The sequence below is a fragment of the Xiphophorus couchianus genome, chromosome 5 (genome assembly GCF_001444195.1).
Source record: "Xiphophorus couchianus chromosome 5, X_couchianus-1.0, whole genome shotgun sequence".
Taxonomy (NCBI): domain Eukaryota; kingdom Metazoa; phylum Chordata; class Actinopteri; order Cyprinodontiformes; family Poeciliidae; genus Xiphophorus; species Xiphophorus couchianus.
The window spans coordinates 22535886-22559766 of record NC_040232.1 but is presented as its reverse complement, the minus strand read 5'-3'; the positions used below and the strand labels follow the sequence as shown (position 1 = coordinate 22559766).

The 23881-nt window shown below is 38.9% G+C and overlaps 1 protein-coding gene across 3 annotated transcripts in view; it reads left to right on the top strand.

Moving 5' to 3' along the window:
* Positions 1 to 417: 417 nt before the first annotated feature.
* cep192 (centrosomal protein 192) overlaps positions 418 to 23881 on the top strand; it is a 38379-nt gene continuing 14915 nt past the window's right edge. The window contains exons 1-35 of one of the 3 annotated variants that reach the window (XM_028018256.1): positions 418 to 636; positions 1050 to 1221; positions 1825 to 1932; positions 2703 to 2860; positions 3720 to 3775; positions 4037 to 4172; positions 5161 to 5276; positions 5422 to 5502; positions 6321 to 6467; positions 6703 to 6856; positions 7736 to 7950; positions 8455 to 8559; positions 9675 to 9806; positions 10424 to 10685; positions 11657 to 11806; positions 11890 to 11954; positions 12093 to 12317; positions 12449 to 12590; positions 13088 to 13170; positions 13254 to 13523; positions 14019 to 14613; positions 15251 to 15371; positions 15499 to 15631; positions 16599 to 17253; positions 17837 to 17977; positions 18143 to 18291; positions 19421 to 19651; positions 19761 to 19886; positions 20272 to 20412; positions 20576 to 20639; positions 20764 to 20903; positions 21170 to 21262; positions 21432 to 21550; positions 22841 to 23038; positions 23466 to 23556. In XM_028018256.1, the coding sequence (XP_027874057.1) occupies positions 1055 to 1221; positions 1825 to 1932; positions 2703 to 2860; positions 3720 to 3775; positions 4037 to 4172; positions 5161 to 5276; positions 5422 to 5502; positions 6321 to 6467; positions 6703 to 6856; positions 7736 to 7950; positions 8455 to 8559; positions 9675 to 9806; positions 10424 to 10685; positions 11657 to 11806; positions 11890 to 11954; positions 12093 to 12317; positions 12449 to 12590; positions 13088 to 13170; positions 13254 to 13523; positions 14019 to 14613; positions 15251 to 15371; positions 15499 to 15631; positions 16599 to 17253; positions 17837 to 17977; positions 18143 to 18291; positions 19421 to 19651; positions 19761 to 19886; positions 20272 to 20412; positions 20576 to 20639; positions 20764 to 20903; positions 21170 to 21262; positions 21432 to 21550; positions 22841 to 23038; positions 23466 to 23556 (5769 nt within the window). In that variant the 5' untranslated portion in view covers positions 418 to 636; positions 1050 to 1054. Of the gene's footprint in view, positions 637 to 1049; positions 1222 to 1824; positions 1933 to 2702; positions 2861 to 3719; positions 3776 to 4036; positions 4173 to 5160; positions 5277 to 5421; positions 5503 to 6320; positions 6468 to 6702; positions 6857 to 7735; positions 7951 to 8454; positions 8560 to 9674; positions 9807 to 10423; positions 10686 to 11656; positions 11807 to 11889; positions 11955 to 12092; positions 12318 to 12448; positions 12591 to 13087; positions 13171 to 13253; positions 13524 to 14018; positions 14614 to 15250; positions 15372 to 15498; positions 15632 to 16598; positions 17254 to 17836; positions 17978 to 18142; positions 18292 to 19420; positions 19652 to 19760; positions 19887 to 20271; positions 20413 to 20575; positions 20640 to 20763; positions 20904 to 21169; positions 21263 to 21431; positions 21551 to 22840; positions 23039 to 23465; positions 23557 to 23881 lie in introns of those variants that run through there. The other 2 variants (XM_028018257.1, XM_028018259.1) reach the window with 2 other exon arrangements.

Below are 23881 nucleotides of genomic sequence, written 5' to 3'. Positions count from 1 at the left end.
TACATAAGTTGTGAATTTAAGAAATCATTTGCACAGGTGTCAGACTCCAGTCCTGGAGGGCCACTGCCCTGCGACTTTTAGATGTTCCTCTGCTGCACCACATCTGAACAGAATAATTAGGTCATTAAGGCTCTGGAGAACTGATCTACACAAGGAGGAGGTCATTAAGCCATTTCATTCCAGTGTTTTGTACCTGTGGCACATCTAAAAACTGCAGGACGGTGGCCCTCGAGGACTGGAGTTTGACACCCCTGGACGCAATGATACAAGAATACACAAGTAGTATATTTTCCAAACTGCTCAATAAAGTGCGGCACCTGTCCCGACCTATCACGTTTTGCTATTTCCGCCCTCTGCGTTGTTTCGGCCAATCAAATCATTTAAAATATTTAGGTACCGCCCTTCTAATATGACGCTCACGCGGGCTTCCTGTAGTGTCTGGGCGCTGCTTGGTCTTACCGTACGGAGTACGTACCGTTTGAAACGCTGTATTTTAATAAATTACGAGCAACATGTGTGTTCGGGAGCGAACAACAGGAACCTAACTTCACTTTTCAGCGTGTTTGAACAAGTTTAAAAGACAAGGCTCGAGCTGGAGAGGAATATTCAATCTCGGCCCGCTCCTGCTGAGTGAATGTGAGTTTTAAGACAAAGTAACGTTTAGGCTATGAACTCTTTGTTTTTGGTGAAATTCATAAAGAACTACGTTAGCATAGAGCAGAACCTGGGTAGTTTGTCTTTCTTGCCAGTAAGTTTTAAAACTTTATTAAACAAAATAAGCAACTTCAGTTGTTGTGCTGTGGAGGGTGACAACTCGTTGTTTTTAGCAACTAGCTAAGCAAACTGTACTTTCATTATTCGAGGGTAAATTTGACCGTTTGTCAAATACTGATCCTATCCGAGTAAAACCGATCTCATTAAATCTCACTTTAACTTGTTTTCATGGTTACACCAAATTAACCTGCATGTCTTTATGTCCTTCTGAATAAAGAAAAAAAAAAGCAGCTCTCTTGAAATAACACCAGTTTTGTTTATTATTTATTTTTTAGGAAATATGGCGGAGAGTTTTTACAAGCTGGAGGATGAAGCCTTCCCCAGCTTCCTCGACAGGTCTCTGGACAGCGACCGCGCCACACTGGAGAATGTCACTCTGGGTTCAGGTCCTGGGCTGCCTGTGGCTGCCTCCACGGTAGCTAAAATTAGACCCAGCTCTGACAGCAGGTGGGAAAGGATGGGACCTCCTACATAAATTTTTTTTTCCCTCCAAATGTATCAAATTGATCGATATTCTCTGTGACATTGGAAATGAAAAGAGTCGTCTGGTCAGCATGTCTACCAGGGCTCAAATTGTATGTTTTCAATTAATTTGTCCCAACCCCTTTCCATCCATCCATCCATTTTCTGTTCACCCGTGTCCCTAATGGGGTCGGGAGGGTTGCTGGTGCCTATCTCCAGCTACGTTCCAGGCGGGAGGCGGGGTACACCCTGGACAGGTCGCCAGTCTGTCGCAGGGCAACACAAAGACATACAGGACAAACAACCATTCACACACGCACACCCCTAGGGAGAATTTAGATAGACCAATTAACCTAACAGTCATGTTTTTGGACTGTGGGAGGAAGCCGGAGTACCCGGAGAGAACCCACGCATGCACAGGGAGAACATGCAAACTCCATGCAGAAAGACCCCGGCCGGGAATCGAACCCGGGAATCTTGCTGCAAGGCAACAGTGCTACCAACTGCGCCACTGTGCAGCCCTCCAACCCCTTTCCTTTAAGTTTTATTAATTCTTTGTGAAATCATTGCAATGTGATCACTTTACAGAGGAGATCATGAGGAAGCTTCATATCTGGAGGGCAGAGCGCAACTAGGCAAGTCACAGTCATCTGTTGCAGGACATCCCAAGTTTTCCCTTGGCTTCAAAGATGATTTGTGAGTAAAAAACACGTTTTTGTTCTGAGATCTTTTCAAATTGTCCTAATTACCCAAACACACACCCTTTATGGCGTGTCCAGATTAAGGAGTTATGTTATTGTTATTTTAAAATCACAGTAACAGTTGGTCATTTTTTAAGAATAACAATTAAGCTCTTTTTTTTTTCTCTTTAATTTTTTTTTTAATGTTGGTCCCATGAGAGCATCAATAACTAATATTTCATAATATGCTTGAGCCAAGTTCTTGTTGACCTTTTAACAGCATATTTGCCCTCCTGACTGTAATTGCTGTAAAGTTCCCTGTTGGGGTATATGTTTTGATGCTCCAACTGCATGGAGTAAATCATTTTTAGGCAAAAAATGATGAGATTTTATTTATAATTGCTTTGATCAAAATCACAATAAATACCCAAACTTAGGGTGATTAAGATTTTAAGTTTGTTTTAACAACCATGTTTTTGTTTATGCTCTTTTGTAATTTATTTATTAAGATTTTGTGTAAAGTTTTAATGCACAATATTTCAAAGCTCACTGCTACTAGACATGTTTTTTTTTCTTTAAAGTCGTAGCTGCACTCTAGGTTTTGGATAGCAGTTTTATTTAGTCTTTTCACATGTATGCAGTACTTTAGTGTTTCTGGAGGAGTTGTCTTGTCGCTAGGTTGTTTTTACAGTCAGGAAAGACAAACCTAGATCACTGAAAATGGCTTTGCTGAGATAAATAATCTTGTTGTTTGTATTTGAATATTTCTCTTTGCTTGTGTCACAGGGAAAATGCAGATGACTTCATTGCCACCCACCAGCTGACAGACATGCTTTTAAAGATCAGTCTGGATGGGAGTGCATCCAGAAACCAAGGCTCTGTGCTTGGCCTTCTTCCCACCCAAACAGGTTCAGTGTCTGGTCGGCCCACAGAGCTAGGGAGCGGTGAGTCCTCCTGCCCTCCTGAGACTCTTCTTCTCCTAGACTCTCTTTCGTTTCTTACCATGGTACTTTTATTTTTACCTTTTTCTGCTCTTTTGCTTTTTTCTTATAGAGGGATTATTTGTCCAAAAATGTAGTTTAGTGTGCGAAGGACAAATAAAATCCTTTCTTCCTAGCTTGGGCACAACTTCAGGGAAAATGGGGATGTAGCTGCATCGATAAAGGCAGGTGATGAACTAAGCCATCAGAAATTAAAAACGCAGCCGGTTGAACGGGAGGCAGTGCTAAGTACAGAGACGCTTAAAATAAAACTTCTGACAACCGCAGATGCTGCAAAGCGGTGTGCGGGTGTTAACTGGGCAAAGAGAGGTGATCTGCACTGGCAGCGAGTTGTAAATTATTTTATTAGCCTTATTGTAAATAGTTTCTTGCCTGTCTTCTGAAGGTGACATGCGCAGTAACTTGGCTGCTGACGCAACATGACGTCGACTGATAATCCTGATTTACGGTAGCTTCATTTGGAAATGAGCAACTTCCTGTTTTCATCTCTTATTAGTGGAATCTTTCAGGATTTGACTTGCAGCAGCTGTTCGAACCAACCTAGTTTGTACGCTCAGCCAAAGAGAGTTACTATATTACTTCATTTGCATTTTTAAAAAAATTCTATGGGATTACTTGTTGATTTTAACCAAGCAACATTTTGATAAAACACAACCAGAAAAGCTACGTTTATTTGCTTGAATATTATAATATATGACTCACTGGTGCTATATATGCAAATACAAACATTTTGGTGTTGGATGAAGACAGCTGTAACTGGAAATCTTTCTGCCGTACAAATGGAGTTATGTTTATTTTATAGATCTTTCATCTGGTCCTTTGACAATTGCCCACCTGGGCCAGAAGAACAACAAAAAGGTACATGATTGTTTAATTACAACTTCGGCCTCTGATGACGGATCCATTGTATGTGATTGTTGTTGTATTTGATTTCTATTCTTCTCTCTGATTTTGGTCAGGGAGCTTGTAACACCTCAAGTATTGTCTTTGTTTTCTTACTGCTTGTTTACTAGTTTTGTCCTTTACTGAGGGACAGTAAAGGTCTAAACTGATCTTTGTGTTTTTACTTTTGCTCACTGTTATTTACTCATCATGTTAAATTTGTCCATATGGGTTCAGGCTGTAGCTGTTACATCTGAGGCGGACGGCTTGCAGGCCGGTGCACTGGACAGTGACTCCTGCAGTGGCAGTAATTCCAGCTTCCTGGCCCATGAAAAGCTCATGTCTATGGACACCATGAACAGTGATGTGACGGGTACTGTTACTCTTTCCATTTACAGGGTTCCTTCCAGGTTTGGGAAAGTTTGATTTGATCATTTTGTTAGTATGGATAAGAAACTTGAAGAATAACTAAACCCCAAATCAACTTTAATTAGCAGATAAATTGTATAAGTTGGTCTTTTAGGGCTCTATCTTTATGATAAGCAAATTGTGACGTTTTTGCGTAAACGTCTTTAATTCTGCAATATTTAGCCTAAACCTGCCTCAGTTCTGCCCTCTTTGGGCTGAATGGTGGCTACTACAATCAAATGTTCCTGTTGGTTAAACTCTGTTACAGCCACACATTCAGGTGTAACACCATCTCATTCAGACACACATCTCTGTGGTGAGATAGAACTGTGAGTGTGATGAGCATTTTTCTTTACATTGGCTCGGCTCTATGAGCAGACAGAAACGTCTTATCATGATGTCACTAAGTATATACCACACAAGTGCTTAGCCACATGTTTCTAAAGCACATTATCAGAACAAGTTTTGAATTCTAGAGCTAAAAATAATCTTTCTGGTTTTGTGGGATTTCTTTTATTGCTGCAGACCTGGTCTGGTAATTTTCTTTTCTTTTGTTCATGTCACAAATGAAAGTAACATTGTCAGGGTTTTTTAGGTCTTACGTTATGAGGAGTTGATCTAAATTTGCTCAGATTCCACTGAAAGCAGCACAGCAGCTCATTGTCACTCTGCATAACCAACTTCAAAATTCTTTGGTCTTATGGTTTGTTAAACATGAAAATAATAAAACCCAGGGAGATAACTGTTTTAGACTTGTGTGTTCAGAATATTATTGTAACTGCTTGGAACATTGTGGAATTCTGAAATGGAAAAATGATAGGAATTCAGATTTATAATAGTTTTATTCTTTAATCATTTATGTCTTGATGTGGCAGAAGAATCCCAAAGCTTGGGTGTAGTTTGTGACCGAGCCATAGATGCTAGCGCTACATGTCAATATGCTTGGCCACCAGATGATGACCTTGACCTGAACAACCTGCCTGATGATGAACTAGAGGCATATTTCAACAAACTGGTTCCTCCAGCAACACAGAGAGGCAGAGTGGAGGGGCAGGAGATTCCTGTGACTGTAAGATTCCCATTCCTATTCACATCAGTTAGATTTTATAACTGATGTGATTTGATCTTTGTCTGCATTGAGCGAATGCGTTTAAAAACTGAAGTTATGCCTTTAAAATGCGTAATTTAAGTTGTTTATTTTTGCTTATGCACAGGGAGTGGGGATTGCTGCAGGTTACACGTCTGATCCCAGTTCAGAAGAGGCACATAAGCGAAGATACCAGTTCCTCAATCAGGTTGGGTTCTTTTTCATCACTGCCTTTCTTTCTTGTGAACCTAATCACTGTTTACTTTATCAATATGGAGTGTTATATTGATAACTGGGGTTTATTTGGCTGCTTGAAATTCCTGAAAAAGCCTCAACTTCAATGAATCAAGGTTTGGAAAGTGCTTGATATTCAAACTGTACAGTTTTGTAATAAAGTGCAGTGTAACAATTAAAAAAGTAAAGTTGGAAAATGTTATTTACACACACAGCTTTATTTTTCTTGCTGTCTGAAGTTAAATAGATTTAAATGTTCTTGTTTTAGGTTAATTAGACTCACCAAAATTATTTTTATTCGCCAATTGTCAGAACCTTTTCTGCATATTGTGTTTAAGCATTTAAACACATTTGTCCATGAAGGTTAATAGTAAATAGTTTTACCTTAAAACTGTTTCAATATAATGAATATGTTTTTTTATTTTATTTGTTAAAAAACATTATAGATATTGGAGGATATTTTTGTTAAATTAGTGTTTTGTTCCCAGATCAGTCAGGTGTGTGAGAAACGTTTTGAAACACAAAATTCTGTTATTTAGTTTATCTTATCCCTGCTGTAGAGTACTGTCACAAGACTTTAATAACAATAATTAATTATATATAACTGTGTATTGCAACTGTCTTATTTTTTAGTTTATTTGTATTGTTTTATTTGCAAATGGTGGTCCAGGAAAAGTTAGAAAACTTACCTGTAAAGTGCCTGAAAAGTGCTTGAATTTTACTGTGGGAAAATTTGGTTTAAAAGTGGCCTTGCAGAGTTGGATGAAGAGTTTTGTAACAATGTTTCTCCAGGAGGATTTCCGGATGCCTGACGTGCGACTCGCTGCTACCGGCATGGACTCGTGTCCAGCCAGTGACGAGGACACCGAGGACGAGCTGGAGACGGCCAGAAGGAACAACGCCAAGACACGGCTGTTGCCCAGCACGTCCAGACAACTGGTCAGGAAATAGTTATTTTGCAGATGTGAAATGTCTTTAACCTAATTTGCTGGGATCTGTGACAGACTGTGGTTTATATTACACTTGAGCTGAGAGGTGGAATGAAAAATGTTGAGCCCCAGAGAAAGCCTTAAAGAATAATCAGGATTGTGATGTTGCCACAGAAGCAACAGTATTCCAGCAGCTACTGTTTTTTTTTTTTTTTTTTTTTGTGGGGATCCACATGTTTGCACAGGTTGGAGAAAGTAACCGTCCCAGTTTCAGGCCTGGTTTAGAAGGCGGCAGTTCGGGCGACGAGGCTTCCCCTGGTCGTGGCGGTCCATCGCTGCTTCCTGGGATCGGACACAGACGATCAGCTGAAGGACAGGTCATCAGCTCTCCTGTTGCAGGTAGAACACACACTTGGAGATGCACCGATTAGATAATATCTGAATTTGTCCCAATATTGAGGAAGAAAATAAAAACATTTTGAATTTTTTTTTTTTTTTTCATCCATCAACAAAATGTCATTGACCACAGGAGCAAAGCTCCTGTGGTCAATGACATTTTTTTTGTTCCATCCCCTACTTCCATCCATCCATCCATCCATACATACATACATACATACATACATACCTAGATAAGCCATGATAAAAATATCTAAATTGAGTGAAAATGTGCCCGGAATAATCTATTTAGACTAATTCTATGATTTGTGCTCTGTGGGACGTCGTGCTTTATTATTTATATTACATTATATTTAGAATTCCTAATTGCACTTTCTGAATCATTTGAAAGAAAGTTTGTTGCAATTTATTTTTATATGTTTGACCAAGTTAGTCAACCTGTTGTGTTTTTGTTTTTTTTGTACTTCCTGTTTTTCTAAAAATATTACTGCTCCATTTATTTTTATTTATTCATACATCTCAATAAATTATATAAGTAAAAAATGTATCTATTTAAGTTAAAAAGAGTGAAATTAGTGGATTAATTAACCACACTTGTCCATTTCTGGTGTCTCTCTTTAACATTGGGGCTAAGGGCTACAAAGGCCTGAAAAAAAACAACAAAAAACAGAAATATTATGTTTGCAAAGTCAAGGCAGAGTTCTCAAGGTCAGGAATCAAACATTATACATGGAATGCATGAAATTGTTTTTTATTTTATTTTTTTAATTAATTTATTCAGCTGTAATTTGGTTTGTGAGGTGTATGGCTTTCAATCAGTGGTGAAAAGCCTAACCTGCTCTGTGGGTTTAACCTCCAGTCTGTGCTGTGTTTCTGTAACAGGGGATGGAGGCGGCGGCGACGGCAGCAGCGGCAGCGAGGAAAGCGGAAACGACGGCGGCGTTTCCACCATCCCTGTTCCAGTCAAAGTCCTGACCACATACGAAGCCCTGCGTGGCCTGGGGATTGTTAGGAGCGGTCCTCTCACTGACGAGGACAATAAGGACTTCGGCAGTCTCCCACAAAACATGAGGAACAGTTTTCCCAGATTTACACAGGTGTGATATCCTGTTGAAGAGAAGGCTAAAAATCCCTGAATGTAAACCTAAGGATAAATCTCCTTATTTGGTTTGGTAGGATATTTTACAATTTATTAATTTTACTGCTCCTCTTTAAGTTTACACTAAAGATTAATTAAAATCCAGTTCTAAGGGCTACAAAAGGAGACTGTGAATTTAGTAATTTCTTTTCTCTTCTAAAAGCACAATTAATTCTTAATTGGCTAATATGCAACTTATTAGGTAGACATGAATAAACATTGGTTTGAAAAAAGAAAAAGTGTTTCACAGTAAGAATATACTGTAAGTCTTACCACCATTATGGACCCAAAAATGGAAAACATGGAATTGTCGTGGCAGATTAATGATCTTTGGAGTTTAATTGTTTCAGAAACTTATTGATAATTTAATTTAATGCCATGTGTGCTATTGGTGTATCCATTCCTAACTCTTCTTTGGTGATCAATGCCCTTCAGTATTTCTTGTGTGTGTTCCGTCCTGCAGATGGGCGACCGCGTCGGACCTGTAGGAACCGGTGAGGCCAGCTCGTCCTCCGCAGCGGCATCCCACACTCACTGGAGCAGGATGCTGGACAGACAAGAGGCCCTGGTAAGGACACAAGTTCTCCTTCTCTACGGATTGTTTTGGGGGATAAATTTCCTTTAAAACTTAAAAAAGCAGCATAAAATAGAACATTAAACAGATTGTATTTCCAGAACATCAAGAAATTCTCTAAATGAAATTCTAGTGAAGCATTGACTATGGTTTAAAATGTAGTTATGAGAATTAGGAGACAGGGCAGCATTATAACATTGGTTTGTAGGAACATTTCAGAAAATGTCAATGAGAAGTCATTCAATTAAAAACAGTCAAACCCATTAATTATACACAGATATGTCAAGTGTTTTTATCGATGTTGATTTTGACTTAATGTAAACTCTTTTACATTTTAGAAAACCTTTCAGGTCATTAATCTCAATGATATTCTAATTGTTCTTTTTTATTCACATTGCTTTTTTATTCATTAATATTGCTATAACAATTGTGGTTTGATATTGTGAGCAGCCCAAAATGTAAGTAATTTTTTTTCCCTGAGAAACTTGGGTAAAATAAGCATGCCAAAAATAATGAATGAATAAATCTGTTGAGTTTCACTTTGTGTTGATGAATTATTCAAATAAATGTTTTTAACAGTGCAGTTTCAGATGCTGCCAGTGTGAGAACATTGAACACACACTTATTTTGATTATCTGTCCCATACAAACTACAACATTTAGGCTGCAAGTCTAAAAATGGGTAGAATTCTATCATTGTTGTGCTCACTGACCAGGCTAGCTAACCAGGCTACAGATTAATTTAAATCAAATTCTAAGGGCTACAAAAGGTGACTGTGAATTTAGTAATTTTTTTTTCCTCTTCCAAAAGCCCAATTAATTCTTAATTAATGTACCTGAATGTATCTTCAGATACGCTGTAGGTACATTCACTGCATCTGGAAGAAATATTCTTGAAGACTAGTTGTCCAATGCTGTTAAAAAACTCTTAGTGTCTTCTTGCATTACTACAATTTTAAGTTTTCAGATTGAAAATATTGTTTGGAATTCCCAATTGGTTTACTTTTTGAGATACAATTTACAAAAACAGTTGGCTATGACATATAGCGTTATTAATCCAAATATTTCCCTATGGTCATGATGTCATGTTGGTTCTGTTTCGGATGCCAGGATGCCATGGAGAGCACGGATTGTGGCCCCACAGCCGAGCGCGTCCTGGATTCAGTCTACCTGAGGAGACCACAGGATCCAACTAACGCCTCTCTTCTTCAAAGCACACACGGCAGTTTCCATCTTTCCCAGGTTCTGTGTATTACAGCGACATGGAGCTAAATCAGTCTTCTGACCCATGTAGCTACAGATGCAGTAGTCAGAATTTTGTAGTTGAATTCTCATCGGATTTTTCAAAACATTTGTTTTAGATGGCCTTCTTTCCATGAGTGTTTATTGTTTATATGCTAGTATAGAAGCTGCATACGGTGTTTCATTAGCAAACAAAAAAACTAGTGGTTGACATTTTAAACTGGTTTTATCATTTTATATTTTTTTTTTAGCATTTATAACACCTGTCTCTGTGTAATTTGGAGAATCTACTGTAGATTCGTAGCAGAACTCTGAGATTCCAAAACATTGTAAGCATTTCAGAGGATTCCTATTATTATCTACTAAAGTCTTCCTGTCTCGCATCCTGAATGCATCAGATATTTCAATGTTTATGGAAAATAGTCTCTATCTATACATCTCTGTGCTTCCTTTCAGTTCATGCATAAATACCTTACTGGTACTGATAATGGCTAACTCTGAGTCTCTTGTCAGTTACAATATTTACATCAAACTGTTACCACAACCTGTAAGCAATTAATAAGGAAAAAGCTACTATTTTTCCATTTGAGGATCTTTGCCATCTAACCGTTGTGTAGGTGTTGGACACCAACCAGGATGCCACTGATGACGAGGCAGTGGATGAGCCCGATGGGGGCCGGCACTCATTGGGCCCTAGAGGAGGCCCCTGTGGGGATGTGGCAGCTTCTGAAGCTTCAGATGGTGCCAGTGAAGATGACAACCCTCTGTCCACGTCGCTGGAAGCAAAGTATTTCTCCCAGAGCTTCCAGCAGGATCCGGAGGAGTTGGATGAAGGCTGGACCAACTGTCCAGACAGCATGGAGCTGGAGTTTCAGCAAGGTGGGCTAAGAATTCACTTAAATACTGACATCAGCTTCAATCCTTCAGTTTATTTATTTGTAGTATCTGGTGGTGCACCAATTGCAGTTTTTTAGCCGATCAACAATTTAAAAAAATGTCTAACCTGCCTAAACAGAATTTTTTTTTTTTTGTTTAGAAGTCACTAAATATATTTTGCTAGGTTGGCAACATTGGGGTGAAAGTTGTTAATCTCACATGTGGAGACATGACCTGGTGGGTTCCCACAGATTCCTAAAAAAAAATCAGAATTTATCGATCTAAAGAATAAGGCTTTGATTGGTATAAAAATGTCTCAAATCAGTCTTTCAGAAGTCTTAAAAATGTTGATGTAAACGTTGGCATAAATAGGATTTTATGGTTGCAGTTTCTCTCATATTAAAATAATTGGAAACATTTATTTATTTATTTATTTTCTTTAACAGTTTACTGAACTCTTCTTGCTGTAACATCACGCAATCTCCATATAAGAGCGACATTGCTGAAGCCGGGACTCTTCGTTCATAAATGATTAAATAATAATTACCTGCCATTTGTGCATTTTTATGTTAATCTTTGGAAAGTTTTTCAAAATTTGTAGCTCCTAAACTGGACCAAAAAGTCTTTATGTTAAAATAAATATTTGGGTGAAATTGTTAGCTGAGGTAATCATTTTTCATTTTGCTTATTCTGAAGTTGGTCTTTAAATTTGATGTCAAGTGACATTAAACAAGTCTGTCTTGAATTTAACTTAAGCTGTAGGAGCCCAGCTCTCACAGCAGAGCAGAAGGGTAACAGTGGTTTATTTTCAGACCTAGTAGATCGGTTTCACATGCAAATATCGGCCAATCACCCGTAATTAAAGAAATCGGGGCCAGTTTATTGGTGCACCCACAGTAGTTTCTGCCTATGTGATTCTGTAACTACATACGCACCAATATTCTTGTTAAATATTAACAAGCTTTCTTCTTCAGGAGCCAGCGCTGGTCAGAGTGTCGTTTACCAGAATGAAGAAGGGAAGTGGGTCACAGACCTGGCTTATTACTCCAACTTTGAGAAAGAGGTTGATGAGAAGAAATTGGATAATAGCAGCCAGGTTCAAAATGAGGAATTTCTACCTGCTAGTAAGTTCAAGATCACAACTTTCTTGTAAAAGAATATGTTAGTGACTTGCTATTAAATGCACTTTGCTGACACTAATTTGCAGGTGATGCTATGGAGAAGATAGTGAAGGATCAAGAGGAGTTTGAGAAAGAGCACCAGTTTATGCAGGTGAATCATTTTGGGATTAAATTTGATCCTGATTTCTATCTTATATTAAAACTGTTCCAGATGACTCAAAGCTGGAACCCTCAGGGTTTAGCTTTCAGTGCCTCCTCTGTTCAGTTTCTGAGTATTTCTCTCCACCAGGAGGAGCAGATTGAGCCAGCAGCTGGAGGCAACAGCACCTTCCACAGTGACTCTTCCTGGAAGATTCCGCCCAGCAGCCACATCCTGATGAGGGCTTCCCAGGTCTTGTCGGAGATCAAGCAGGGAGATGAAAGCTACCTGCGGCTGTCTTTAGGACAGTTCTTCAGCCAGCGCTCAGAAGCTCTGGGCTGTCTGGGCAGTGCTGATGGAGATGATGTCAAACGGGTCAGTAGATGCAAACTGTCCAGGTTAATGATTTATTGTGATTCTATGTCTATTTGAAGCAGAGATGGATTCTGGTTTTGGTGTTTGTGTTTTGTTAATGTTTTCATTGAAATCATCCTCTGTTCATTTAGCCATCTTTTGGTTACATCATCACCTCTCCAGAAAAGAGGGGACCTTTTCCACTCATCCAACCATCTGACTTCTCATTTGATGACAACTTGCATCTCGGTGCCACTGTAGACTTTCGTGAAGTAGACAAAACTCTCAACACAGGTGTGTTTGTAAACATCTGAAACTAGACATGCAAATCTTTCAGTGTATAGCAGTTCAATCTTGTTTTTAGAGTCAAGATTTTTGATTCAGAAACCAATATTTCTATTCAAACTGTGTGGAAATTCAGTTTTAAATTGTGACTGGAGAAGGCAGTGTAAACACAACATTTATTTAAAACATTAATGTTCTGCACTGCTGCACTTTGTCAAATTCCTTCAGTTTGTACTTAAACAAAAATAGCTTTGTACATAAAATTCTGTAACTTTTAATTACAGATTTGTTTTAACCAATATCCAGTCAATGTGCCTGTCTGACCTTTTCTATATAATTTTACAAAAAATGAAGCAGACTAAAATCGATTTTTGAACATTTTTAATCGGTAGTTTTTTTGTTTTTTTTTTCTGCACCTCTAACACCACACTTGGTTACAGTTTGGCTTTTTCATAATTCATTTAGTTAATTTCTTAAATGTTGTCTGTCTCATTATGTCCTTGCAGAAGATTTGGACAAAACCCTGAATGCTGCTGGTGAAAGGTTGCCACCAAAAGGGGATCCTGACCCAGAACCTTGTAAAATTGAGGTACCTAACGCTACTTGTGTTTAAAAATAAATTAAGACACTTATAGTATGTTCTGATCTACCTGGGTTTATTGTGTGTTTCAGGACCATAAAGGAGCTGCCATGTCTGAATACACTCCAGGCTCAGGATCTGAGTCGACCATGGCGAACCAAAGCGTTTTGTCTCCAGATAACTACAACAGCTCGCTGATGCTCAGCATCAGCACAATCGCTTCGGCTATCGCCAACGCTTCCATCAGCACTGACCCGTCCCAGCTGGCTGCTATGATCGTGGGTCTGTCCAAGAAAACCAGGGCCAGGAGTGGGCCGGTGTCCGGCGCTGCCCACAAACAGCCATCCAACACGGATCATCATGTAGGACTAATTTATCTGTTCGCTGTTTGACTGTGTTCCTCTTATAGTGGCTGGTAGAGTTAAAACGTATCATAATGAATTATGATTTTGGTTTATTTATTTTCAAACAGGTTTTTTAAAACAATCAGTAGGACAGAGAAAACATGGGCATGCATAACCAAGAACAAAATAATTTGTTTGAAAAGGAATAGGAAGAAGTGGAATAGGAAGAAGTGGAATAGGAAGAAGTGAACACTTATTTAATAATACCTTTTATCTCAATTTAATGAAATGTACCCTAACCCTTACCGACTAAGGAGTTAAAATAATGTTCTAACATTCATGTGCGTGTTCAATATACTGTATAATATATAATATTATTGAGAGAACGATGGTGTCAGTAAACCACTCATCACAAGTAACCTGATTGGTCGTTTCATCTCTATTTTGGTATTTTGTATTTGTTTCGAGTGTTTGTTGAAAATTAGATGAACTCCTTTTCTTTGTCCTCCATAGACCCTCTCTCAGCCAGATCAGAGCACAGTCACGGATGTTCTGCAGAGGAGCATCTGTGTCGGAGAGACGAGCGCCTTCGACATGGAAAAATACTTGAAGAAGACCAATGTGTCTGGCGGCAGCGACTTATCTGACGATCACACGACCTTTAACCTGAGCAGCTGGGCCGATGGCCACAGCAGCCGTCAGAAGAACCCCCTGTCAGGGTGTTCCGGTAAACAGGACGGCGCAACTCTGGAGTGTAACGCAGCAACAAACGGTGGCGGACCTGACAGGAGCTCCGGGCCTCATTCCTTTCTCGGCTCTGCCGGACGGACAGTGGAGTCGGGACAGAATTCAGAACCGTTGTGTAAGAATGACAAAAGCTTACCCAGAGCCTCCCAAAGCTGGAGGAAGTCCCAGTCAGGCTTGCCTCTCAAAGTTTCGTCCCCCCCGACCCAGAGCTTGAGAAGTGTAGGTCAGGACACGCAGGACGGGCCCAGAGGTTCTGCAGAGATCACACCAAGAAATTTAACCAGAACTCTACCTCAAAGCTCAGAGAAGCAGGCAGAGGTCCCAGGAGAGAGAGCTCAGCCTTCACAAGGTCCTCTACCTGGTGAGTAGTACCCAGAGGTTTACCTTTACTGATGCAGTCAAGGATGCAGAAAATCCACTTCTTTCACTTTTGATACCGACATCTGAGGATTAGTAAAAAAAAAAAGCTGAATTGATTTAAAACGTTTCTTTTGTGTAAACACAGACAAACATGTACTGAATTACACATTTATTTGATAACTTTGTACCAGTACAGCACACCTAAATACACCGGTTGCTTCACTATCTTGGTCAAACATGTAGAAACAAGTTTAATTTGTTCAGTCACTGCAGTTAGGAGTAAAACAACCAACGTAAAATAAAATATAAAGAAACTGAAACTGACAAAAACAATAGGTTGACTATCTTGGTCAAACATGTAAAAATAAACTGAAACAAACCTTCTTTCAAATGGTGTCTTTCAAAAAATGCAATTATGAATTCTGAATATAATGTAAAATAAAGTATGATGTTTCTGAGAGCACAAAACAGAATTAGATTGAATAGATCTGCCCTTATGGATCAGACACATCGTCGCAGATACCTGATCTAGAATTTTTTTCAGTGTTGGTACCAATACAGATATAAATATCAGATCGCTGCATCTCTAGATGTGATGTCATGACTGTTTATTCTGAGATTCAGTATTTGGTTCAAAGGCATGCAGGGACATTTCCCTGAGCCAAGTGTGGAGGAGACTCAGAGCAACTTCAGGCCTTCCACTTCCCCTCTGACCCACTCTTCTCCCAGTCAGACCTCCATTCCCACTGCTGATCCCTGGTATTGTATCCAACATCTATCAATCAGAAGGATTAAATATTGCTTTTCTTTGCTTTTTCACTGGTCCAAATTTGAAAATGGAAAATATTGTCCGTCTTACCAGTTTGCATTCTCCCTCCTCATCCAGTGGCAGGCTGGCAGACAGATGTCCAGGTCCTGACCTCTCACCTGAGTCGGTCTGTTCCAGCCCCAGTCTCAGCAGGCTCACGTACATCTCGGTAAACGACAGAACTGCTCTGCCCTCACCTGAGCGGCCAAAGGTACAGCTGGACTGAGATTTTTATACTGAAACTTTGGGAAGTTTTCTACAGTTTTTTATTTATTTAATTTTTTAGATGTACTGTCAGGAAGCTCTTGTCCAAATTTTATTTTTGTAGGGCTGCAAATGCATTTAAAATGTAAATATTTTAAAGAAGCTGCCTGTATTACCTCAAATGATTGATATTATGTCTACAACTAATGATTATTTTGTTAATTAAGTAATTGCACGAAAAAATTTACACATTCTGTAGATTTTTAATTGAAACACTTCAGCCTTTTTTTAATTCAATATCAATATTAGAAATACATTAAATGATGTAAAAGAAATAGTTCGGTTTGTTTTGAAGAAAATCATCTAAAATGCAATAAGGTAGCTTTTTTTTAAATTTATTAATTTTTTTTAGTGTTTGCTTGATTTAAAGGATGAACCTGCAGCTAAAAATATACTACTTAAACATGTGAAAACTCAAGCCTTTCTGCTGGACTAATTAGTACAATCTGGAGCTGAACTGTTAATTATTTTTGGACTGACTAATAAATGAATAGCAGAAGGTGCTTAATATAGTCTTTTAACAGTTTAGTGCTAATCTGTTTTTTTTTTTCATGTAACCAGTTAATAATCTAAGAGCAAAAGCTGCTTGAGTTTTTATTTCTTTACAAAATTTGAATCAGATGAAGCTAAAACTAAACCACTTTATTCTTGGTAGAATATTCACACACAAGTTTTGTTTTTATTTTTTTAATCTAAAATGCAAAATGTATATATGTTGTGCATAGTTTTGGCTCTGTTAGACTTTCAACAAATGGCCTTTTTCTGAGTCCATATACTTCATTAATGATTAATCGATTATTGAAATAATCATCTTATGTAATAATTGATTCATCACAGTTAATCGTTGCAGCCCTAATTGGTATTTTTGTTGGTTCTTGAGTGGTTTCCTGGTGAACCTTGTTGTTTCATTGCAGAGGGAATCCTCCATGGGACTGAGCACCACCATCATCAGGTTCAGTCCTACCCCACCCGTGGAACCAGATCTACAGCCTAACCCAGCCAGAAGTCTTGATAACATGCAGCAATCTAAAAGCCTGGACCCCCTACCGCCATCGCAGGGCAAAAGCCCCGAGGTCCAATGCAGCGGCGCCGCTCTTAGCTGCACCCGCAGCCAGAGTGAATGTAGCTACCCTCCTGCTCCTGGGGACGTCGTACCTGGATTCACAGGCCACAGGATCCTGCCGGACTCCAGCAATAGGAAGTTGACTAAAGTGGACTCGGGCTACAGCAGCAACCTAAACATCCAGCATACCATCAGCTCGGCAGCTCCTCCAGGACCCCAGCAGTGGGGAACCGCCCCCTCTGCGTCGTCATCGCTGTACTCAAGCGGGCTCTGCATGGCGCCCCCTCCTTACACAGCAGAGGCCCTTCATTATGTCCACATCCCAGGTTTTAAGCCTCGGTGTCCAAGCATGGTGGGTCTTCCCCACAAAGGAGATGTCCAGTCTGTCCTCACCAGACGCTCCCTTGTCAGCTCGCCGCTACCTCTGCAGTTCCTGGGAGCTGATGCCCAGCTGCATTCTGGGGCTTTTCATATGGGAAACTGTCTTTATAACATGTCCTCTACAGGCACGTCTTCTGGTTTTTACTGCCCAACGTTTGTCAGTTACAAATTTTGCTGGATGATAAATCATCCCAGAAGTTATTGTGGTGATTGATAATATTGTTGCTTTGACACCATTTGAAGTAATGTAATGGTATAATAATGCAAGAACATCTTCTCAAAGATTAATAACATTTTAATTCTAAAGAACATTTAACATTGGAACTGGAAGACATTTCAAATGTCTAAAATAAATAAACAAACCTGAAACTACAAATAAAATGTATTTATAAATTTTAATTTATAGTTTATCATGTGATTAATTGACTTGTGCATTTGCCTAATATATAATATAACATGCTATTTAGCCAACAAAAATATTTTAGATCTGCAATAACCTATATACAGGCTGCAATAGAACAGATTTAACTTTTTTCTTTTATCTCTGACCAACATAACCTTAAAACACAAGTTATGTTTTCAAATCAAGAAGCAACATAACCATGTTGGTCAACATGGTTAGTAGTTGGTATATTTTCAAATATACCAGCTACTTTGTGTTTAGATGTATTTCTCAGTAAACTAACTGAGCCATTCTTCCCACTTCAGGTTCTCTGATTCCAGGACCTGCTGGACCTCATCCCCTCACTTTACCCCATCAGAGCCATCATGAAATGGGAATAATGGGGAAACCCTACAGCCATTATGGTGGAGATTCTATGGTGACCGGCGGTCATGAAGAACTGAGAGGTACCAGTTGTAGGCATAACGGGAGTTTTCTACATTCTACAATTTTTTGAAATCTGCTGTTAAGATGAGGGAGGTGTTACAAAACTTAATAATGACATTTAAACCTTTTAGACATTGCAGAAAGCTGCCAGCATCAATTTATGCTTCTCCTTCTGTCATCCTCAGGCCAAGTTGTGGTACCAGAGGAGCTTCGCTTCCCTCACGCCTGCTGTGTCGGCATCGCCTCTCAAACCTCCCTCAGCCTCTTCAACCCGTCTGAGAGATGGCAGCAGGTCTCCATCACTGTCACCAGCCTGGCCATTGATGGAGAGAAGGTTTGTTTATGGTTGTGTGTCAAAGGTCATCCCGGTAAAGCCAGAGGATCACATGCACTGTGTAAAAAATATGCATTAAATTATTCAACTTTTATGCCAGTTTAGTTACAGTGAGGTGAGTTGGATTTCTTTTTAAATAGGGAATTTTACATAAACGCACAATAAATATAATGTGATTAAAAGTGAGAAGGTACTCAATACTTTAAAATATTAAAAACCATAAAATGAAAACATTAAATACACACCATATTTAATACAGTACCCTCATATATGTTTTTTTTAAATCTCTGCAAGATTAAATCCGATAATAAATTGGCTATGTTAGGTCTTTTGAGATCACCTAAGCTATTTTTATTAGTTACATATTGGAAACACTGCATTTTTTTTCTTTATATTTTTGTTTGATGTTTACATAAATTTACTTGTCAAAATTGCATTTAAGCAGCATCACTTGGGTCCTTTAACATCACAACAGTTTGCAGGTATTTTAGACCATTTCTCCTTGTCTTATTAAACATCCTTTCTGTAGTTTTGATGTTTCAATATTTTCACATATTCTTTCTTTATGATGTCGTCTATTTAGTGAAGTGCACCTCATATCCCTACAGCATGATGCTGCCACTCTTCTACTTCTAAATGGTGTTTTTCTAAGGGTAGCAGATCACCTCTTTTTCTTTTTTTTTCCTCTCCAAATGTATCAATTGTCATTTTATAGTTTCATTCAACCACAAGACAAATCTCCCAAAATTCTACTTGTATAAAGCTTTTTTAAAATTTTTTTAATTTTAATTCTGTTTTTGGGAGTAATGACTTCCTCTTTGCTGGGTGGCATTTCTTTTCATTTTGACTTGACCACCCCTACTTGAATTAACTCCAATATTGAGTTAATTCAATATTGGAGTTATTGAACTCCAATTACTCCGATATTGGAGTTCTTAAGTGAGCTTGTCACTTAAGCATTCCCCTCACTCTTTAAAGGTAAACTGATCTTGGTTCAAAAAACATCTGATAAATTATCTTGCACATTTAGCATCCTTGCTGCCCTAAAACAAGGACAGCCAGGAAGTTGTTGAAGTTGAGACTTCAACAACTTCACATGTTGAAGTTGAAACTCAACTTCAACCTGCAGGTGGACAGCTTGCCTTACCAGTGGCTGATGGTGAAAAACAAGACCATCATCGGTCCCAAGAGTACAGAGGAGCAGAAAGTGCTGCTTGTCCCTCCGCAGCCTGGAGTCTACCAGTGCATCCTCAGTGTTTGCTCCTGGCCCGCCTCAGCTGAGACGGAGCTGGCTGCCAGAGCCAACGTCTTCGCCAAACGGGTGGTGCTTATTGCAGTGGCAGAAAACCCAGCTTTAGCGGTGAGTGACTCTAACGTGAAACCAAACATGAAGTCATGGAACAGACATGGAGACATGCAGATAATGTGTGATTGTTGTTTTCATGAAATATTCCTTTGTGGGTTAATAGATTGAAGTTGGTGAATCTGGCTGTTTGGATTTTGGAGACTTGCCAGAAGGGAGCTCTAAATCTCTACCTCTCAGACTGCTGAACAGAACCCACGCTACTGTCCCCGTCCGCCTGGTGATCAGCGCTGTGAGTTCTGATAGGCCGTACTGATCCATTAGCCCAGTCATCTCTAGTTGCAAACAAAGGGTGACACTTTCTTTTGTTTTCTATAGCTGAGCTTGAACACTTTCCTTTTGTAGAACAGTAAACTAAGCAAAAAAACCCCCAAAGGATCAACACAAACAAACCTAACAGTTTAAAGATGTCAAATCGGAGGAAAAAGAAAATAAAATGTTTTGTAGTTTTGTTTTTTTTTGGTTCAAGCTTATGAACACTAATGTACAATATTAATGTAAGGTGGTTAAATACAAAGCCACCCCTATATTCACATTTTTTCTAGTTTGTGTCTACCCATTTCTGAAGGCCTGAACACGTCTTGGTTTCCTTATCCTTTGTGTACTTTTCCTCTCAGAATGCCACAGCATGGCGATGCTTCACCTTCTCCAAAGACCCCGTTGGTATGACGCCTGAGATGACACAGCAGGCTGCACACATGGCCCCGTTGGCCTCTCCCTCGGTCATGAATCATGTGATGCACGCCAGCTATGGAGAGGTTAGTTCTGCCTAAATCTTCTGTTAATAAAATGATGTCAGAAAGTATGAATTGTTTTGTTTATAATGCCATGCAGGAGGTGTAGTAATATAGGATTCATTAGTAAATGTTTTGTTTTTACCATGCGTCTATAAAGCACCTTAACACAACACATTTCTCCCAGAACCCAGAAAGCTTCATGGTCTGGGTCCATTTCAAGGCTCCTCAGAAGTTCAGAACTTCTTCAGGTACTGATATGTACTGTTAACTTACTGTTTGGGAAGTCATCCAGCATATTATTTTTAAAAAGTCTGGTACTAAATTTGTACTGCTAAATCACTAGACTCTACTGGTGTGTGTTTGGTTTTTAAGAAGACCCTGGTCCAGCTGATGAGTACAGCGCTCGTGTGGACATTGAAATGGACTCTCCAGGTCCCAGTCGCATCATTAGGAGTATCCCCCTGAAGGCCAGGTCTGGAACTGCAAGAGTCCATGCTCCTAAAGATCTGCAGGTACCACAGCTATCATGTGGTTGTTCTTTTGTCATTCTTTTATAGCTACCCTTTACTTTAAAATATAAAGGGTAGATATCCAACCTTTTTCTTTAAGTGTCTTTACAAAACACTTAAAGAAGAATGTGTCCAGACTTGTCTTAATTTTTTTCTTTCATTTGAATTTATTTGACTTGAAGTTGGAGATAATACAAACTTTGTTGTAGATTCAACATTTCTGTAAAAATTTGAATTTAGTGGCAACATATCTTTGTTTTTTTTCCTAGACTGTGAGCCTTTTTGCGCCTGTGGGCAAATGTAGTGAACAGAATCTGCCATTAAAGAATGCAGGAAACATCGATGTTCGGCTGAAACTCAAGGTAATTCTGACCTTTGCTTTTATGATTAGATTCAGGGTTTACGGTAGCTGCTGACATTTGGGCCTCAGAACTCTGCTTTAGCAGTCGAGAAGCATGTTTTCAAATGTTAATTTGTTCTTGCACTCTTCCATTTATTTGCAGTTGACTTTCATTTGTTTTTTTTCTCTAGATCAGTGACAACAGTGATAGCTTTTCGGTGACGCCTGATGAACTGTCCCTGAGAGTGGCAGAAGAACAAGGTGTTGTTTTATCATTTAAAGCACAAAGCAGCAGGAAGCGTAAAGAAAGGTATACATGAGATTTCTTATTTCACTCCTCAGACATTAAAGGAGATCTTTAGGCCTTTTTGGTTAAAAGGTTATAAAAAAAAAATCTGATCACACATTTAATACTGTGGAAAGTTAAAAATGCCAAATTACAAAAAAATAAATAGCTTGTGAAGTAATTAGTTAAATCTCATTCATTTATAAAAACTAGAAATAATTTCTTAAATATAAAATTATATGTGCCTCAATAAAGTGTATTGATTTCATCTAAAAAATAAAAAACGAGATAATTTTTTGCTTTAAGTTATTTTATACTCCTGTGCTGAAGCATATCATGAATTAAATTAAACAATCAACTTCACCCATCAGACTCAGTAGACGGGATTTAGGGCAGTTTCTATAGCGATCCCGATGTCTGATTGGCTGCTTCAAACAGCAAGTCAAGAGAACTTCTTCCTCTTTTGCTATGACTATGAGGTCAATATTTCCACTGGAAAGTGTGGAAATGACTTCAGTAAGTTGTAATTTATTAATGCAACCTCTGGGCGAACAGCTCCAGCCCCTATCTCTATTTTGGTGTGAAATGGCTCAAGAGGGAGTGTGAGCTGGTGTTAGCTAGTGGGCGGGGCCTGTCTGTCTGGAATCTGTAGCAGCTTCCTGTAGGTAGGACCAGTGCGCTCTCTCCTGACAGTGAAAATTTTGACCTCTAAGTTGTAGCAAACTTGGTAGAAGTTCTTTTGACTTCCTGTTTGAAGCAGCCAATCAGACATCGGGGTCTCTACAGAAGCTGCCCTAATCCCACCCACTGAGTGTGATGGGTGAAGTTGATTTATTCATAGTGTGTTTCTGTGGAGGAACATGTAGTAATTTATTAAAGCGTTAAATAGGTATATCAAGTTTTTAAAATGAAATCAATACATTTAATTGGGACACAAAAATTTCTGTATTTAATTATGTCTATTTATTTCCAGTTTTAAAATATTGATTCATTCACATATTTCATAAGCTAATTATTGTAATTTGGCACTTTTCACTTTCCGTAGAACGCATCCTTAGAAAAAAAATATTAATTTGTATGTCTCTTAAATTTGAATCTGACAAAACTGAAAAGTGTAGTGAGGAAATTCAAGAACTTAAATCTTTGTATCTTATTTATTTTTAAGATTGAATATTAATAATGAAAACGTCTGCTAAGGAAGCAGATGTATTTTCTAGATATTTGATCATTAATTACTGTGCATTGTGAATTTGTCACCCAGGCAGCATGCTATCAATACTGAACCTACTCACTTAAGTTCATGTTGTTCCGCAGCCTTCTCACGGTATTGGTGCTGCCGTCGGGCCCTCAGTACGAGGTGACGCTGAAAGGAGAAGTAGTCCCTTCTGACTCCTGGAACCCAGCGGCTCCCTCTGCTCCTGTCTGTGGCCCCTCGCTGACCAGTGACATCCCACCAATCCTCTCCAATAAGCAGTTTGTGGCCTGGGGAGGGGTCACCCTGGGGCGAGCTGTGTAGGCAACTTTTGAGTTTTTCATTAGTTTGAGTGCCGCTTGATTACAGACCCATCACTTTCTAGGTATCAGTTATTCATTGGAAAGGAGTCAATTTAAAAAAAACAAAAAAACAACCTTAAAGCTCAGTGTTCCATCTTATTCTATTAAGGCTTGTGTAATGTTATTCATGAGAGGGGACACTGTGGGGGTCTGCAGGGAGCGCTGTTCCTCAGAAGCTATTTCAACGTGATGCACAGTTTATTTGTGCTCTGTGAGGAGAGATAAAGAGCAGCACAACAGAATAGAAACGAGAAATCTGTGTATTAAAGTCAATCAGATTTGACTGTAATTGAGCTATTGCACATCAATAATAATTGGGATAAAACAAAGCAGAGGAGGTTTGACCTGAAATGTTTAAACTCTTTATAACGGTTATTCTTTTTAGCCAACAGAAGCTGGTTCTAAGAAACGACTCAACCAGCACCACACAGCAGCTGCGTTTGCTTATCCGTGGTCAGGACCAAGACTGTTTTCAGGTATGGCCCTTTAAATGGTGAAGATGTTTTTCCATTGTTTCTGTTGATTGTTGAGCTTTCCAGCACTATGTGCAAGCTGTAAACTGAGACTTCACGTTGTCGCAGTCTTAGTCTTCACAGATGTGTCTCAGTAAATAACTGTAGTTTAGTTCAGTGATTTAATTCCTTACTGCTGAAATTAATACCCAATTGTATAAAATGTATTGTGTTTTTACTGTCAATCAGATATTTGAATATTTCACCCACTAAATTTTTTATGTAAATTTAGGTATGACGCCTATTAGATCCACCAAGCACTTAAGGAATAAAACAGATTGTATGTTGC